This window comes from Falco biarmicus, chromosome W, assembly GCF_023638135.1.
Source record: "Falco biarmicus isolate bFalBia1 chromosome W, bFalBia1.pri, whole genome shotgun sequence".
NCBI classification, from domain to species: domain Eukaryota; kingdom Metazoa; phylum Chordata; class Aves; order Falconiformes; family Falconidae; genus Falco; species Falco biarmicus.
The window spans coordinates 19403815-19423798 of record NC_079310.1 but is presented as its reverse complement, the minus strand read 5'-3'; the positions used below and the strand labels follow the sequence as shown (position 1 = coordinate 19423798).

General features: G+C 43.5%; 1 protein-coding gene across 4 annotated transcripts in view; it reads right to left on the bottom strand.

The window, feature by feature from the left end:
* The window catches only part of LOC130141968 (protein Hook homolog 3-like), a 124957-nt gene that overhangs the window by 60660 nt on the left and 44313 nt on the right, over nucleotides 1-19984 (bottom strand). For 2 of the 4 annotated variants that reach the window (XR_008819233.1, XM_056323328.1), the window contains exons 4-5: nucleotides 8986-9036; nucleotides 3741-3873 (exon numbers count right to left, since the gene is read on the bottom strand). Coding sequence is in view for 2 of the 4 variants with exons in the window: in XM_056323328.1 (XP_056179303.1) it covers nucleotides 3741-3873; nucleotides 8986-9036 (184 nt within the window). In the remaining 2 variants the exon portion in view is untranslated. The remainder of the gene's footprint in view (nucleotides 1-3740; nucleotides 3874-8985; nucleotides 9037-19984) is intronic. The other 2 variants (XM_056323329.1, XM_056323330.1) reach the window with 1 other exon arrangement.

Here is a 19984-nt window from a genome sequence, read left to right as displayed (position 1 = left end):
GCTGGTCAGCCTCATCTCCATCCCTGGGAAGGTGATGGAGCAGCTAATCCTGGAAACCATTTCCAGGCACATGAAGGACAAGAAAATCATCAGGATTAGTCAGCATGGCTTCACCAAGGGGGAGTCATGCTTGACCAACTTGGCAGACAGACTTGTGTGATGAAATGACTGGCTTGGTGGGATGAGGGGAGAGCAAGTGGGTGTTGACTACCTTGACTTGAGTAAGGCCTTTGACACTGTCTCCCATAAGATCCTCTTAGAGAAGCTGTACGGACTGGATGAGCAGACAGTGAGGTGGATTGAAAACTGGCTGAATGGCTGGGCCCAGAGGGTGGCGATCAGTGGCACAAAGTCTAGTTGAACACTAGCAGCTGGCAGCATACCCTAGCGGTCAATACTGGGTCCAGTCCTGTTCAACATCTTCATTCATGATCTGGATGACGGGTCAGAGTGTACCCTCAGCAAGTTTGCTGGTGACACAAAAGTGGGAGGGGTGGCTGATATGCCAGAGGGTCATGCTGTCATCCAGAGGGACTTCAACAGGCTGGAGAAATGGGCTGACAAGAACGTCATACAATTCAACAATGGGAAGGGCAAAGTCCTGCACCTGGGGAGGAACAACCCCAGGCACCCAGTACATGCTGGGCACCACCCAGCTGGAAAGCAGCTTGGCAGAAAAGAACCTGGGGGTCCTATTGGACAGCAGGTTGAACATGAGCCAGCAACGTGCTGTACTGGGTCTGGCTGGGACACAGTTAATGTTCCCCATACCAGGACACCATAGTAGCCCTCATAGTGCTGTGCTTTGTATTTGTAGCTAGAACAGTGTTGACAACACACCAGTGTTTTGGCTACTGCTGAGCAGCGCTCCCACAGCATCAAGGCTGTCTCTCCAAACTCCCCCCACAAAGGCCAGTAGGCTGGGGCTGGGCAGGAGCTTGGGGGGGATATAGATGGGACAGCTGACCCAAACTGACCAAAGAGATATTCCATACTGAGGGAAAGGGTTAAAGAAATTTTAGTAGATCTAATTGCTTAACAATTATCTAGATTGTTGTTGATAAATAATGCTTTGTTTTACTAACCATTGTGTAAATTAACTGAAGCAAGGAGTCTACAGCTCCTCCTGAAGGACAGTTCTTGATGAGAAGTAGCTAAAACCAACTCTATAATTTGGACAAAGACCAAGGAACAACTGAGTCTGCGCAAAGAGAAAAGGTAAAACGTTCAGAGCGAGGGAAACTACCAAGCTTCATCCCCACAAAGAGGCACCACACAAGCACAGTTGGGAGGGACTTATGGAAATGACTTCTTGGAACTAATTTTAATATGAAGTGGGATGGGTCATGAATATGTATAGGCATATTTGGAAACCTTATGTATATGCAACATTTGATTGTATAAATTGAGACAAGTTGTTGCCGCCCCAGGCGTGCACGGCTTTGGTGGGGTGACACCACCCCCCACCCCCCCGTGCTGCCCAGCGCTGAATAAACATACCTACTTTACAATCTCATAAGACTGTGGAGTCTGATTCCACATATCAGTACCATATGAAGTAGTGTTCTGCAATAAAAGCTAAGGGAAAGGAGGAAGAGGAGGGTGTTGGAAGAAGGGTTTGCCGGAGTCAAGAAGACGCTCAATATGAGTTATGCATCTTGCTCAACTTTATTAGTTTCTAACACTACTTATATAGAACCGATACACATGCATATTCGTAAAGCAGAAATATAATTGGTTAGTAGTCTCTAAACGCGCACGGTTCTCACACCCCTAATTATCATGACTAAAATAAGCATTCTATCCATGTAGCTAATTGTGTTGCTGTGCTTCAGCCTTGTAGTTTGTTACTCCCTATTTTCCCATACCAGTCCCTATCTTTCTTGGCCCTGCACCTGCTTTCCCAGCAGCTGTATCTTGTTACAGCCACAGCCTGTTGGCACAACATAATTACTCGGTCTCAGCATTCAAGAATAGCTCAAGGCTACTTTTCTTGTTAACTTCAGCACAGCAACTTCAGTACAATTCTGATTACAGGCCTATTCTAATACCAGGCCTGGATTGTGCAGATCTTCAGAGATTCTAAGGCCATGCTTCTGCAGCCATTCTTCTACAGGAGGGGGCATTCATTATTAAGGCATTTGTCTTCTGGAGCAACCACTACATGTATTGAGGCCCTACTTCCCAGGAGGTGGATGGACATTGCCTGCCAATGGGAAGCAGAGAATATATTTTTTTTTTTGTTTCCTTTGCTTTTCTTATTAAACTGCCTTTATCTCAACCCATGAGTTTTTAATCTTATTTTGTCCCGTCCCTGTCCATCCATCCTGTCGTCGTCCCCCCCCCCCCCCCTCTACTGAGGAGGGGAGTGATAGAGTGGCTTGGTGGGCACCTGGCAGCAGCAAATAGGGGAAATGGTATCCTGGGCTGCATTAGGACAAGTGTTGCCAGCAGGTCGAGGGAGGTGATCCTTCCTCTTTATTCAGCACTGGTGAGGCCACACCTGGAGTCCTGTGTCCAGTTCCAGGCTCCTCAGTACATAAGAGATATGGACCTACTGTAGGCTGCAAAGGGGATGGAGCCAGGCTTTTTTACAGTAGTGCCCAGTGACAAGACAAGAGGCAATGGGCACAAATGGAAAAACAGGAGGTTCCATCTGAACATCAGGAAACCCTTTTTTACTGTGAGGGTGACTGAGCACTGAAACAGGTTGCCCCGAGAGGTTGTGTAATCTCCATACATGGGGATGTTCAAAAGCCATCTGCACATGATCCTGGGAACCATCTCTAGGTGGCCCTGCTTGATCAGGGACATTGGACTTTATGACCTCCGGAGGTCCCTTCCAACCTCAACCATTCTGCGATTCTGTGATTTTAAGTGTTATGAATTACTTTTTGTATTTTTACCTGAATTCGACTGGAGTTAAACATAATTTAAGGGAACTGGATAGCAATAAGACATCACACACCCAAGGATGTGACAAGGGCCCTGGAACACCTTAAGAAATGCTTTTACCATTTAGCAAATACTCTGCCATATATGGCGAGAAACAGAATGGGTCCCCATTTTACTTTGTAGGTCAGGTAAGGAACTGGCACCACAGAAGCCAGAGGAGACAGAAGTGTTTTCCACTAACTGCTGAGGTGGTATTTAGTAGCTTAAATATAGGCCTCTAGTGAGAGTTTAGATGTCCTTGGGATATCCTGCCTGGACTCCAGCTACTGGTGCAGAAGTGCACTATCTCCCATACTCCAGTGCTAACCCTGTGCAGAAGTCTCAGAAACCCTAGTGTCTCAATTGTCAGTAGATGGCATGTGGTGACAATGAAGGCTCTCTGACATGCATTAAGATACTGGGATACATTCCTGAATGCAAGGGTCACAGCGAAGGATGTGTAAATTACATTTGTTGATTCTTCACTTCACAGAGCTACCTCACACATGAATAGTTAAAGGTTGGGGGCGAGACTTTTCATTTGTGAATTCCCTTTTCAGCTCAGGGAACCCAAACTAAAAATATGCATATTGAAAGCAAAACCAATTCCACATTTCCAGCCTGTACGCTTAGTAAAGCTCATAATATAACATCACTTATTGCCTGTAAAATAAAGTAGTATTATGATTTAGAAAAAGTAAACTTGTGTCTCATAGCAGCGTATCATTTTCCCTCAGTGATTTAAAAAGTAAGTTAGATTTTCATTAACTACCCTAGAAGCAAAACATACTTTCAAAATTTAATACCTTGCTTCTGTTCACAATTCACAGCACATCCCAAAATAAGCTGAAGCATTCTCCCAAGCTCTGCAGCATCAGAGTGCTCTCCAATCAGGTTAACATCAGGAAGAGTGAAGTCATTAATCTGTTGCCCTAGAATCTGCATACATATGTACATCACTATAAATACGTACACATGCATTACAAAATACAAAGATGATTCAGAGGCAATAGGAAGCACTTACTCTAATTTGGCATAGTTTTCAAATCCATCTTTAAAGAAACTAAAAAAAAATTGCACCAGCTCATATATGCATTTCAAAATATAAACCCATCCTTATCACTTGACAAAGGTGACATTTTGGAAAGCTGTCTCAACTAATAACAAAGTTTTAGTTTCAAGGTTATCAAGAACAAGATTTGTCCAGGTAAGGAAAGGTAACGTAGGTAGGCCTAAAAAAAGCTAATCAACAGCACTTGATGAATTAATTATTTTTAAGTTTTTTCATTAAAATTATCTAATGCCTAAAAGCTTTCCATCTGGAATAAAGTAAGTCTGAATTCCTAAATCATACCATTGCAAAGTAAGAAATGTTTTACTTCAATAAAAGACATCTAGCATGAGTGAATAATAAATCTCAGTTTGTAAAACACTTGGTCTAAAAGTTTTGTAAGTCTAATCTAAGGATACTTAGCACGTCCAGAGCCAAAACCAACTAATTTTTCAGCCATGAGTAAAGGACCTGACCTAGTGTACAACATGCAATTAAAGAGAGTAAATGTAAATACAAAAAGAATGAAGAGAAAGCATGAGAGGGTGAGAAAAGGTATCTGCGGCGGGGGGGTGGATCACGATGACTGTGAGAGAAGTGGTGAGTGCAAAAGAGCCAGAGTGAGAGAGAAGGTGAGGGAGAGTAGGCAAGAGAGGGTAAAAAGGTGAGCAAAGCAGTGAGAAGGAGTCTAAGAGAAGGCGAGAAAGAATGAGAGAGGGAAGGCAAAAGAGAAGACGAGAGAGAAAGGGAGGTAGAGCTAGGAAGAGAAGGTGGGTGCAGGAGAGAAGGTGGACTAGAAGGAGAATGCAGGCAAGTGAGTACAAGGGGTAGAGGGAGGCATGGTGAGAGAGAGGGGGCACATGGAAGTGAAAGAGTCATTTAGGATTATGGAATAAATGTAACTGACAATTTTAATACTGCAACAAAACTCAATGACATATACAACAAAAGGAAGGTTAGGCTCCAGAATAAATGTCTTGTGATGAAACAGACACCTTTCATTTATTTGAGGAAAATAAATAGCAGAACATTTTACAAAAAGTATGAAAGTTTGGAGTCCAAAGCTGCAAGATTCCAGGGGCCTCCTTTAGCTTGTTGTTCTTCCATATTATAATAGACAAGACAACCAGTGTAGAGAGAGATTACCGAGAGACTTTTCTCTTTCAAGCAAGAAGTTATGACACTTCTCTACAATTAAATAAATTGTCATAAAAAAGCTTTTCAAAGGTTTTTAGCTGCACCAGGTAAAACCCAAGCATTTTTCTCACCTATACTGTGTAAAAGGGCTTTGCAGAGGCAGGGAGGAAGACCCTGGTAACAAAAGTATAAATAAGGCTAAGTAGCAGAATCAAATACGTATCTGCTGTTGCCAAAATCATCACTACAGTAGGGGGCATGTGTTTGTGTCACACTTAACACACTTGTAGATTTATATTTGTACAATTTAGTAAATCAATCATTATTGCTTGCTGACTTAGGTAATAAAGTTGTTAGACTCCTAACAATCATATATACCAACTAGCTGAAAAGGAGCTGCCATAGTTCTGTCATAGCTATACTAACGTTCTATGACTGAATGATTTTAATTATAGTTATCAGTATTCATTAATTCAGAAGCTAAAAGCAAACTGTTCTTTGAAGAACAGTGAAGATGTGTGTACCAAAAGACTACAATGAAAGATCCTTTTAAACTTTAAATGAAAAGTCAAAAGTAGCTACAGACTTTGGGCACTGGTGCAAGTATAAGGGCACATACTGAAAAACATATGTCAAAAACCATGAAAATTAATTCTAAAATGTACTTATAGCCTGCCAATAAGTTCAACTATGATCAAATAAGTCAGGACAGAAAACATTTACTCAAACATCTATTCTCAAAATAGTAACTTTAGCATGGATATTCAGCACTTGGAGGGGTGACCATTTACTGAATATGGACTTATGAATCTGACTTCAGGTACTCAGTTTTTTAGAAAAATCTGTTTGTTCTAAAGCATTGTATTTGCAGTCATCTTCCTCATCATATTTATAAGAGGTGAATATTGTTTCTTGGGACAAGAAATATTCCCATGCAATGAACAGACTATGCATCACACTGTGCTAACCAATTTACTACAAAACATCACTCAAACTAGATTCAGATTTCAGAGATGAAGATTCACCACTGAAAAACTTTGTCATATGGAGTGATTAATCTTTAAATTTGCATAACACCCTCCTATATAACAGAGTGGTTAGACTAACACTCAATTAAAACATTTTAATTAACTACAATGGGGAGATGATAAAAAGTGCTTTTCCTCCCCCTCTTCTCTTCCCAGGGAAGGGGAGGAGAAAGAAGCAGTCTTCGGTTGGAAGAGAGGAGAAAGTTCAGAGGCACAGTTTAAAGACATCACCAAAACAGAATCATTATCAAAAATGTCTCCTGTTTGTATTCTAAAACTTAACTATCAGACTAATAATGAAGCTCTGACAGAATATTTGCACCAGGAACAAGTGAGGAAGATTACCTCCCTTCAGGGAAGGCATCAGAGCCAGTGAGCCTCAGCCAACTGTCCACACAACATAAGGGTGATAGTTACTGGAGGCTCTCTCCTGCAGGGGATGAAGGTGTCCATCTCCAGACCTGACTTGACGTCTTGGTAGGTTTGCTGCTTGCCAGAGACTCAGGTCTCAGAGGGGAAGGGAGGTGTTCTCCTCAATCCCTCCAGTGAGGGAAGAAGGCTCAGGTATGAGTGGATGCACACAGAAGATCAAAACCTGGTGTCACAGGCAGGGCTTTCATTTTTATGACCATGAGGCTCACTTTGAGGAATGAAAACTGCTGATCAGGTACAGAATCCATCTGACAAAGCAGGGCAAGAGAGTCTTTGCTGATAGGCTCACTAAGATAGCAAGGACTACTTTAAATTAGTTAAGTCGGGGAAGGATTACCATAACCTGAAGTCATGGCATGGGGGACAGTATGATGGGAAAGGCACAAAGGAGTGGAAGGCTAGCTCATATAGCTGGAGTGTTGCCATGGATGCTCTATGCAGAGGAGCAGCTTGAATACATGGAGCTTCGCCTTGGAATGAGTGATAAGCCAGTCAGACACCTGTTGGTCAAGTTGACCAGACAGACCAACACAGGTAACATTGTGGTAGGTGTCTGTTACAGACAGCCTGACTAAGAAGTAGTATATGATGCCTCTTTTAGAAAGCAAAAAAGCAGCCTCAATCACAGGCCCTGGTACTGTAAGGCTTAAAACACACAGATATCTGCTGAAAGGGCAACATGTCTAGATACAAGCAATCCAGAAGATTGAGAGTAATGAAAATAATTTTCTTTATGTTGATGACTGATGAACCAACTAGGGGAGATGTTCTCCTGAACCTGTTACTTACAAACAAGGAAAAACTGTTAAGGGATGTGAAAAATCAAGGGTAGGTTGGCTGTAATGATCAAAAAATGGTGGAGATAAAAATCCTGACAAATGAAATAGAAGAATCACAGCCCTGGATTTCAGGAGAATAGATTTCAGCTTGTATCTGCTACTAGGAAAATTGTCCTGGAAGGCAAAGGGGCCCAAGACAGCTGGTTGGTCTTCAAGGACAACCTTCTCAAAGCACAGCAAACATCCATTCCAACATGCAAGAAATTGAGCAACCATGGAAGGTCACTATGGATGAACAGGAAACTCATAACTAAGGGGAAAGCAGTGAATGTCATTTACCTCAACTGTAATGAGGCCTTTGACACAGTCTCCCATTGTATCCTTTTAGCCAGATTGGTGAAATATGGACTGGATAAGTGGACAATAGGGTGGATGCAAAATTAGCTGGACTGTTCAGCTAAGAGGGTTGTGATCAGTGGTACAAAGTCCAACTGACAAATGGTTACTAGCAACATCCTTAAGGAATGGATACTGGGGCAAGTACTGTTTGCTATCTTTACTAATCACCTGGACGATGGTACAGAGTACACTCTCAGTAAGTTCACAGACAATACCAAATTGGGGGAAATTATCAATATCCTGTAAGGTAGAACCTCTATCCAGAAGGACCTTGACAGGCTGGAGAAGTGAACTGGCAAGAACTTCATGAAATACAAGAACAAATGCCAAGTCCTGCACCTGGGGAGGAGTAACACACTGCACCAGTAGAGGCTGGGGCCAACTGGCTAGAAAGCAATGTTGCAGAAAAGAACCTGGGGGTCCTGGTGGACAACAACAGGAAGCAGCAGTGTATCCTTGCAGCCAAGAAGGCCAACCACATATTAGCAAGAACACAGACAATGCATCACGGGAAGTGATTCTTCCCCTCTATTCAGTATTTGTGAGACCGCACCTGGAGTCCTGTATCTAGTTCTGGACTCCTCAGTAAAAAACAGATACTGACATACCGTAATAAGTCCAGTGGGGGCTACCAAGACAATTGGTGAGCTGGAGCATGTGATGTACAAGGAAAAGCTGAGAGATCTGGGTTTGTTCAGCCTTGAGAAGAGAAGGCTCAGGTGAGTTTTGTATTGCTGTCTAAAACTACCTAGAGGAAGGGAAGGTGTAGAGAAGATGGAGCCAGCCTCTTCTCAAAAATGCACCGTGATAGAATGAGAGGCAACAGAGGAAATTCTGGTTTGATGCAAGGAAAAGCCTTTTTCTCCCCCATGAAGGTAGTTAAACGCTGGAACTCCAGCCCAGAGAGGCTGTGGAATCTCCATCCTTGGAGGTATTAAAACATCAATTGGACAAGGCCCTGAGCAATCATCTCTTGTTGGCCCTGCTTTGGAAAAACAAAACAACTTTGGATTGCATGACCTCTGGAGGTACCTTCCATCATACATGATTGTATGGTAATGTGGGCAATCAATTTTGAGAGGGCTAACACATGAGAACAGGCTACAAGACTCCTTGAGTGCCCAACACTGAAAAAGTCCAGACCTAAAAATCAGCAGACTACATTGTACATTGAAGATATATAACAAAAGATAAGTGAATGTAGATTACTTAAGAATATTCTTACCTCATGGTTATAATCCATTATTCCTTTTAAAATTTTCTTCAAGTTGCTTACCTATAACAGGAAAAGGAAGGAAATATGTTAAAAATGCAGGGAAGATCTAAATAGATGTTAAGTTACACAAATACTATATGGTCAAAGAGTTGACAGTCACACAAAAAAAGACCTCCCCCCATCATGAATCACACAATATACATCTATAAGTTTCCATGAGAATTTATGCCTGAACAGTTTAAATTAGCATAAAGTTAAGCAGTGGTCCCTTGTGATCAAATTTCTAGATGTTATCACAAGTCCACATGAAACAATGGAACCCAGTTAAGTCTATGAAAAGACCACCTCACCACCACAAACACACACAAGATTACACACCACATTGTCTTGAATGGTGTTTAGATCAGACACTGATTTTCTAAAAGAAGTCTCCTCTAGAGTATTTGTTTATCTTCAGATGCTTTTATATTTAAAAAATAAAATTTTCTTTTCCTCTCCGCTTTTCTTGAAATATCCTGGCAAGTCTTCTTACTCTAGAAACATACACCTCCAAGCCAAAACTCCTAATAAGCTCATATTTCACTATTCAGTCATACTCCTTCCTCTCTAAGCTACAGAAATTTTTTCATGTTCTCATTAATTATTTCTCCTAGTTCCTACATTTTTTTCATTGCTAATCTACGACTTCTTTACAATTAAATGCCTTCCTTACAGTAATCAAGACAATCCCACATTTCTTGGCAGTGTCTTCAATCCCATGCAAAAATAAGTACTGTAACACTTGCACAATCAATGCCAAAGTTAAATTTCATATAAGCAGGAGGCTTGTATCTATGCCAAATTTCTATAGTACTAAAGGGTTTCAGTTCAGTCTGCTGAAAATTAGTTTAGAACAAGTATCAAACGGAGCACATTAAATTTATGAAGATACTGTATGGGTTTCATAGGTTATATTAAGAACAAACAAATCTTCTGGTTGAAAATAACCTCTACAGATTATCAGCCTATTAGTGTGATAAAATATTTAGCAAAGAATTTAACAATAGAAGCAACGTGTTATCTCATTTGACAGGATGTTTAAACAACTTCTGTAAAGGCTTCTTTAAGAGGGATGGAGAGAATGGCAAAAAAGTTTAATTTCCCTGGGTAATCACGTCCCAGGTCAATTCATTATCTCAGACCTAAATAGTATACTGCCCTATGACAAAGTTTATACTGCAGTTGATTACATTTTACAAGATGCGTACTACTGACATGTTGTTACAACAAATACAAAAATATAACAGATGGAAGAGGGAGGGGAAATGAAGCACCACAAATTTTTACTGTCTTTAAAGAGATATTAACATAGCTATGTCAATAGTCTCTTATATATCTCTAAGTTATCTATCTTTCAAAAAGATATGAAAACACACAGCAGTGTTGTGGTTTAATCCCAGACGGCAACCAAGTACCATGCAGCTGCTCACCCACTCCCCAATCCGGTGGAATGGAGAGGAGAATTAGAGGCAAATCCCATGGGTTGAGATAAGAACAGTTTAGCAATTGAAATAAAGTTAAATAATAGTAATAACAATAACAACCGTAACGAAGAGGAGAGAGAGAAATAAAACCCAAGAAAAAAAACCAAACAAACCTAGAGATGCACAATACTGTTCCTCACCACCCACTGACCAATGCCTAGCCAGTCCCCAAGCAGTGATCAGCAGTTCCCAGCCAACTCCCCCCAGTTCATATAGTCAGAACGATGTTCTATGGCATGGAAAATCCCTTTGGCTAGTTTGGGTCAGCTGTCCTGGCTATACACCCTCCCAGCTCCTCGTGCACCTACTCACTGAAAGAGCATGGGAAACTTGAGGAGTCCTTGATTTAGAGTAAGCGCTACTTAGCAACTAAAACATCAGTATGTTATCAACATTATTCTCATACTAAAACCAAAACACATCACTGTAACAGCTACCAGGAAGAAAATTAACTCTGTCCCAGCTGAAACCAGGAGAAGCAGAAAATAAGTTAGGAAGCACTATACTGTGGAGTGGCTGGAAGACAACGGACATATTATGAGCTATCCAGACCAAGTAACTTTGTTGTAATAGCAGGCCAAGCAGGCCAAAGCTGTAACAAGCTGCAGGTGTTGTGAAGGACACATGCAAGGCCAAGGGAGACAAACTGTGTATTCACAGAGAGATAAGAGAGTTGGACAGAAAGATGAGAAAAAGCAGGATGCCTGCACAAGGGGGGGAGCAGCATGTGGGCACCACACCGGGACCTATCATAGGGGAGATGGAAGTATGTGAATGAGTAGTTTTAACCTATCACCTTTTACATAACAAAGCCTGCGTAGCGTGTGCATTTTTAGCTGGGGGTATAAATTGGTGAGAGTCTATTAATATCACCCGTAGAGTATAAATTGCTGTGTATCCCTTAATAAAGTGGCACTAACTTGATCACATTGGTTGTACAAGTTGCGTCCGAGCCTTCTGCGTCAACACTATACTGATAATCAAGGACAAATTATGAACTCCGGCATAGCCAAAATGAGAGCTGCTGAAAGCTCATCTCTATTTCTCTCCAAAGAAAAGTTCAAGAATGCAACAGGCTATTCATCCCAAAAGATAAAAGGAGAGCCCTGCACTTAATTATGATGGTCTGACCATTTCATTTCTACTAAACTCACCCTTACAGAAGCAGGAGTCAAAACCTGACTTACTACAAGCATATATAAAGCATTCCTGGGAAATGTTCCTAGTCTTCATAATTGTTGAACCTAAAGTTATACTGAAGCATTCACCTAAACATCTAAAAAGACATACCAAACACTCTGGCAACCTAAGGTAAGAAATAGAGATTCTACATGACAATCTGCAGAAAACAGCTGTTCCTGGTATCTCTTTTAATTGGATGTACACAAATTATGAGTTTATCTCCATGTTTAAACCCCCCTCTCCTGCCATCAAACGCACTGTTTTTAGTCCAAGAACTTCAAAAATTTCCTAGATTATTGCCAAATGGTTCAGGCCCCACCACCTCTCTCAGTGATCATGCACTGTCATAACCAAAGTCCATAGCAAATTTAAGAATTTTATCAATTGTTTTTCATATCACTGCAAAGAATACTGTACTGATTGGGATATAATTTTCAAATTTGATTCATTAAAAACCTTCCAGTTTGTGATTTGCCTCAGGCTGCTGTAGAAAGCACCACAGAAAACAATAGGCCATGTTTCTCCTCTTATCTTCTTACTGCACTGCTTTTCAGTTGTCATTCCCTCCCCCACATCCACCCAGTAGCTTCTGGACTGCTGACTCCATATTAGAATAGACATGATAGATAATAAGCAAATAACAGTCATTTTAATATTGGGGGGGGAAGCAGCAAAATGGTTGGGGGCGATATAGATTAAAAACTAGCCCAGGGGGCATGTATTAGCTTGACATGTTTAGAGTGGGCAATAAGGAAGGGCTCATCCTTTAGCTAGCAGATGTTTTACACTTGAACAAAAAGATAGATTATGGTCTGCAACAAAAGGTTAGATGATGGATGACACTTAAAGAACTCTTAGATAACAGAAACAATGGACTACTAATGTATGCAAAGATAAGCAGGAACTTTAGGTAACCAGCCAAGAAGGTGAAAAGTACATCTTGAAGAGGCACCAGAGGGAGAAGATTATGATAATGAATTTTTGGAAACCCTACACATATGCATGACTTTGTATAATAAACACCCATCAGCTTGTTGAAATAGTGTGCAAGTTAGGAGGACCCCTTACACCCAGCGTCACAATAAACATACCTGCTATATAACTCTCTAAGTTGTAGTTTGATTCTGCATGTCAGGGGTTGTCCCACCACCACCCCTCCACAATGCAACTGTGACCCTCCTGCTGCACTCTAAAGGATGTTCACATGTGGAGCACTGCCACTTCTCTTCCCAGCTGATCTCTGGGGAGTTTTAACTTCCTTCCTCTCCCTCTCTATCCCTATGTTTTAATCTGTGCTCATTGCCTTCTGTCCTGTCAGTGGGCATCACAAGAAGAGTCTGACTCCCTCTTCTTCACTCCCTCCCATCAGGTATTTATATACGTTTATAAGTCCTGTTGCCTGCCTGCCACACACACACCCCCACCCCACACCCCCCAAGCCTTCTCTTCTCCAGACTGAAGAGTTGCAGCATGCTCAGCCTCTCCTCACAGAAGACATTGCTCCAGTCCCTGGACCATCTCCATGGCCCTGTGCTGGACTCACTCCAGTAGCTCCATACCCTCCTTGCACTAAGGAGCCCCAAACTAGACACAATACTCCAGCTGGGGCCACACAAGTGCTGAGTACAGGGGAAGGATCACCTCCCTCAACCTGCTGGCAATGCTCCTCCTAATGCAGCCCAGTATACCATTTGGCCTCTTTGCATCAAGTGCACATTGCTGGCTCATGTTCAACCTGCTGTCCAATAGGACCCCCAGGTCCTTTTCTGCCAAACTGCTTTCCAACTGGGTGGTGCCCAGCATGTACTGGGTGCCTGGGGTTGTTCCTCCCCAGGTGCAGGACTTTGCCCTTCCCATTGTTGAATTGTATGAGGTTCCTGTCAACCCATTTCTCCAGCCTGTCCATGTCCCTCTAGATGACAGCACAATCCTGTAGCTTATCAGCCACTCCTCCCACTTCTGTTCCATCATCCAGCTCGCTGAGGGTACACTCTGACCCATCATCCAGCTCATTAATGAGAAGGTTAAACACTATCAGCCTCACTATTGACCCCTGGAGTACACATCTAGTGACTTGCCTCCAACTTCACTTTGTGCATTCAATCACACCCCTCTGGGCCTGGCTGTTCAGCCAATTCTCAGTCCACCTTACTGTCCATTTATCTAGCCTGCACTTTGTCAGCTTCTCTAAGAGGATGTTAAGGGAAACAACGTTAAAGACTTCACTGAAGTCAAGGAAAACAACACTTACTGCTCTCCTCTTGTCCACCAAACTAGTCACCTCACTATAGAAAGCTACCAGGCAAGCGAGGCATGGTTTCTCCTTCATAAATCCATGCTGACTACTCCCAATCACCTTCTTGTCCTCCATGTGCCTGGTTTCCAGGATTATCTGCTTGTGGTTTAACCCCAGCCAGTAATTAAGTACCACACAGCCCCTCACTCACTCCTCCCTCACCCAGGTGGGGTGGGAAGGGGAATCAGGAAGGAATATAGAACTCAAGGGTTGAGATAAGAACAGTTTTAACAACTGCAAAAATAAAACCAAAAGAACAATAACAACAGTTACAAGGAAAAGGAGAGAGAGGAAGAGAGGAGTGAAACCCAAATGGAAAAGAGAAAAGAAAGCTAGTGATGCACAATACAACTGCTCACCACCTGCTGACAGACATCACCCAGCCAGCCCCTGGGCAGCAAGCCAGGCCACCCTCACCTCCATCTAGGTCCTCTCCTCATCTCTCCTACATGCAGGGCACACACTCTCCTCCCTCTGCTTATTCTAGGTCTCTCTTCATTTAGTGCTCTTCTTCCATACCCTTTAAAGCAGGGGTCCTCAAATTACAGCCCCCCAGGGTCTTCAATCTGGCCCCCGGTATTTACAGAACCCCCCTGCTGGGGGTTGAGGGGAAACCAAGTAGCTGCAGCTGACCTCCTGACACTTCATCTGTGCACCAGCCTCCTGCTTAAAAAGTTTGAGGACCTCTGCCTTAGAGCTATTTAACTACTTGGCAGGAACCAGCCACAGCTGCACATTATCCACATCAGCCAACCCACTGCCCCTGAAGCCAGCCCACAGCTGTATATTATCAATGTTAATTAACCTGCCTTCATTCCTCTATAATTCCTCTACACCCTCCCAATTTCCTGTGCCCTTCTAGCCCTCTCACCAGCAAGGTCTGAGAAACCAAAAAGTTTCTGACCATGCTATTCCCACACCAAATCCAAAACACAGCACTTCACTAGTAACCAAGAAGAGAATTAACTTTATCCCAGGATGCTGCTCCATCACCTTCCCAGGGATCAATACAAGGCTGACCAGCCTGTAGTTCCCTGGGACCTCTTTCTTGCTCTTCTTAAAGATCAAGGTGACATTTACTCTCTTCCAGTCCTCAGGAACCTCTCCCGCTCTCCACAACCTTTCAAAGACAATTGAGAGTGTCCTCACAATGAGATCAACCAGCTCCCTCAGCACTCATGGGTACAACCCATATCCTATGGTATTTTCCCAAGTAAATAACTGAAGAAGCCAAAGTCTGCTGTCCTGAAGTCGAGGTTTGTAGTCCTGCTTTTTATTCTGCTCCCTCCTTTTAAGATTCTCTTAGGAGTTCACTCTAACATCTCGTGGTCACTGCAGTCAAGGCTACCTCCAACTTTCACAACCCCAGCTAGTTCTACCTTGCTTGTAAGCATGAAGTCCAGTAGAGCATTTTTCCTTGTTGTCTTCTCAATCACCTGTGTCAGGAAGTTGCCATCAATGCACCCTAGAAATCTCCTAGATTTCTTATGCCCTGCTGAATTGCCCTTCCAGCAGATACCATGGTGGTTAAATTCCCCCATGAGGACCAGGGCTTGTGAGTATGAGGCTTCTTCCAGTTGCCTGAAGAAGGCCTCATCTATTTCTTTTTCCTGATTAGGCAGACTAGCAGACACCCATCACAACATCACCCATGTTGTTCTGCCTTCTATTCCTGACCCATAGGCTCCCAACTGGCTCCTCACTGGTTCCAAGTCAGCTGTATCCACAATTCCAATGGCCTATGCTAGGGTTTCTGCTCTGAACTGCATTCTGCAGGAATCTTTGTCTCTCCACTTAAAATATAGGGGGCCAAGAAAGACACCAATCTATTAGCTTTGGGGCCCACCCCACCCTGATCACACACACACCTGTCTTCTATGAAAATAAGTCCTAAGAACATGCCTGTATTTTTGATTGGCATGGGCAGGTATGGGCACTTGAGTTTAATTGGAAACCAAGATATATTTTTAAAGAAGGAGGTAGCTCTGAACACATTTTCAGATTATATTTATGTTGGGACATAGAGTGTCTCAGAAGTTAAAGACACAGAAACAGAAATAACTATGTTAGTTACTAATTATCTTCTTGACGTTAGGTGAATATCAGGCCAGATTCAACAGCCCAAGAGACACGAGGCTGCCCCAACTCCATGCCCAGGTCTAATCAGTAGCAAGGCTGAAGATGTATTCCCAGTAGGCACACACACAAAGCACACATATACACCACATATATACATATATATACACATACAGACACACTCAGCACTCACACGAATACAAAGAGCACCAATGGCCTTATGCTGTTCCCCTCTCTGCCTGAGCAGGATGGAGGTCCATTAGTGGGAATGTATGTACATAAGTATAATGTGGATCCCTCTAGCAGCAGAGCTCAGATATTCAGTCTGCCCAGTAGCTGCCCTTTGATCCCAGTCTCCCCAGCTGCTAGCACCTGGACATATGAACCCCCTGAGGCTGCAGCCCCATTCAAGTTAGTGATAGAGATCAACTCACTCACATACACATGCACAGAGCTGTCTGGAACTCTCTTGGTTCCCCAGTAGCCAACCCTCCATAGTCTCACCCTTACAGACACACACATACACAAGTGGGTTTCACCCTTAGAGACCCCCAGACCCTACAGTCTCTCCAGCATCTGGCTGGGACTCCACTGGTCCCTGAGCTCCTACCATGGGCTCACCCTCAGAGACACACCCCCACCCCCCTGACTCCCAGGTCACTTCATCTAGTCACTGGCTAGTTTGTGCTAGTGATCATACACTTACACCCTGGCATCATTCGGTCCAGTTACTGGCACTATAGACACACAGGTGCTCTGGCCCCATGTCCCACTCCAGTGACTGGCACTTGATTTTTCTCACTCAGCTTTCTCCAGTTGCTGGTACTAAGGCACATGAGCCCTCCAACCTGTGGAGTGACTCCAGTTGCTGGCACTCAGACATCCTTACACACATACATGCACACAGACTAGAGCCCCCCTCACCCAGGGAGAGTTAGAAAGGAATTTAATAAGAAAATAGGACAGACTGCACTGATCAAGTACAGGGCATGGCCAGACAAGTTTATTGACCAGGCATTCGTTTACATGCAACCGACCCTTTTTATCCCCTTACTCTTCTTTTTTCCCCACGTTATTCCTCCCCAAATCACTTAAGCCCCTCTCTTTTCCTGCCTTTTGTTCCTCCCCTAAACACTCCATAAGAAGTCCTGTGCAATCCCAAAATGGTCTTCCCCTGCATCCCATAATGTGTCTTATATCCCTAGGCAGCAATCCCCCCTCAGTCCAAAAGGTGCTCCAGCATTGACTTGTCTTGAATTTCACGCTTGGAGCACAGGGCTGTCATTCTCCTGGGACAGCCCTGAAAGGACCCCAGACAGGATAACTGTATTGGGTGTATGTGGCAAGGTTTTGGTAGCAGGAGTGGTCTCTGTGAAAGGACATTGGGGCTGCACTGTGCTGGACACAGCTGGCTCTGCAACAGACCCACTGCAAGCCAAAGCTGAGTGAATCAATGAAGATGGTGGCACCTTTGTGAAAACATATTTAAGAAAGGACAGAAAACTTCAGGTAGAGAGAGGAGGGAACAAAAAGAGTGATAAGCAACAGAGGGAACCTGAATATCAGAAATGGAGGAGGTGCTCCATGGTGCCAGGGCAGATATTTACCATGCCGGAGCAGCACACAGTCTCTGCAACCTCTCCTCCCTTCCCTTAGTGGTTTGGCTGCCTGTGTTCAAGGCCAGCTCTGACATGGTGCAACTATGCAACCTGGGATCAGACTGCTGGGAAAGAGTCGGGTGAGAAAGAGCCAGGAGAACATTCATCAGAGGCCTCCTCACTTTGCTCAGGTGCAGCAGATGCCTCGCCCTTGGGCCTGAGCTACTCTGCAGATATGCTGTGACTAGCCATGTCCCTCACTAATGCTGACTTGACCCACTGACTTGACTTCCTGGCTTGACCTTAGACCTGCCTTGTCACTATAGCCTTGCCTAACCATTACTGGACTATTGACTGAACCTGGCTGCTGTGACCAGACCTGCCCTGCTCTCCTTGCTGTGGGACTATGCCCTATAGCTGAGGCCACTGCTCCTGCCTGCCTTGCTGTCACCCTTGGTTCCAAGATCATCTGCCTTTGCAGAGCACTCACTTCTGCTGTTCTCTAACATAGCATGATAAAATTAAACATATAGGCACAAATGTCAATCACAAGTCATTAATTGTTGAAAATTTCTGTTCAAACATATCAGCATCCCTTGACCACTGAACTAATTTTGTTTAAGGAATTTCATTCTTGAGAAATTTTAGCAAGAAAATTAAGTCACTTTTTGGTGCTATTTCCTAGTTTCAGTGAAGGCTGTTTTGTTTTGTTTTCAAAATGTGTCAGTAGGAAATACTGGTTTGCATACAGTTCAAAAAGAGATTTCAGAAGTATTCAGTTCTTAATCAGGAAAGAGTTCTCTCTATGTTCATAGATTTCTTTTTGTTAGACACAACAAAATTATATTTAAGCCGTTAATGAAAAGTAGAGTTTTCATTCCCAAATGGGGGGGAAAAAGTGAACTGCTAAGCTTAGTGTTTACATAAGTTTTGCCCCTGAAATTCTATCTTCCAGGAAGCAAACTGTATTTGTATTAGAAACACAATATTTAAGTAGAATGTGTCAGTTTTAATATACAGTATACTAAGTGGCTGGATGCTTTCTACTCTGCCAGTCCCTAGAGTTCTAACATTTCTCTTATTCTATCCTATTCTATCCATTACTCAAATCTCTGAAGCCAAAGTCTGCTCTGAAACCAAGATTATAATGACTTGTGACTGTACAGATTTACTTGAAACTAGCTGGCCACCAGGTAACCACCAAGCTGGCTCTATCACTCCTCAACAGGACAGGGGGAGAAAATACAATGGAAAAGCTCATGAGTCAAGATAAGGACAGGGAGATCACTCACCGATTACCATCATGGGCAAAACAGACTTGAGCTGGGGAAATTAGTTTATTGCCAATTAATTGTAACAGAGTAGGATAATGAGAAAAAAATAAGAACAAATCTAAACACACCTTCCCCCCACTCCTCCCTTCTTCCCAAGCTCAACTTCACTCCTGACTTGTCTACCTCCTCCTCTGCCTGAGCAGCGCAGGGGGATGGGGAATAGGGAGTTGTAGTGAGGTCATAACTCCTCCTCACACTCTTCCCCTGCTCCAGCGTGGGGTCCCATCCATGAGATACAGTCCTTCACAAACTTCTCCAATGTGGGTCCTTCCCACAGGATGTAGTTCTTTAGGAACTGTTCCAGCATGGGTCCATTCCACAGGGTGCAGTCCTTCATGAATGGACTTCTCCAGCGTGGATCCCCCACGGGGTCACAGGTCCTGCCAGAAAACCTGTTCCTGCATGGTCTCCTCTCCACAGGCCACATGTCCTGCCAGAAGCCTGCTCCTGCATAGGCACTCCACAGGCTGTGTTTTCCTTCAAGGCACATCTACCTGCTCTGGTGTGGGGACCTCCATGGGCTGCAGGGGAAATCTCTACTCCAGCACCTCCTCCCCCTCCCTCTTCACTGACCTTGTATCTACAGGGCTGTTTCTCTCACATATTCTCTCCCTCAGCTGCTGCTGTGCAGCTTTTTTTACCCTTTCTTAAATATGTTATCACAGAGGCGCTACCACCATCACTGATTGGCTCAGCTGTGGCCAGCAGCAGGTCCATCTCGGAGCCATCTGGAACTGGCTCTGTCCAACATGGGGACAGCTTCTGGTGTCTTCTCACAGAAGCCACCCCTACAGCACCCCCCTACAGCACCCCCACCCCACCCCGCTACCAAAACCTTGCCATGTAAACCCAATACAGTATAGTAATAGAACAATACTTTTAATAAAACACTGTCCTTGCAGTTATCAGCAAGTAAACCAACTAACTGAATAGAAAGATAACTTACAGTGCAGGGGGAAGGTGGCAGGGGAGGAGGGAGCCATGTATCCATGAGTCTTC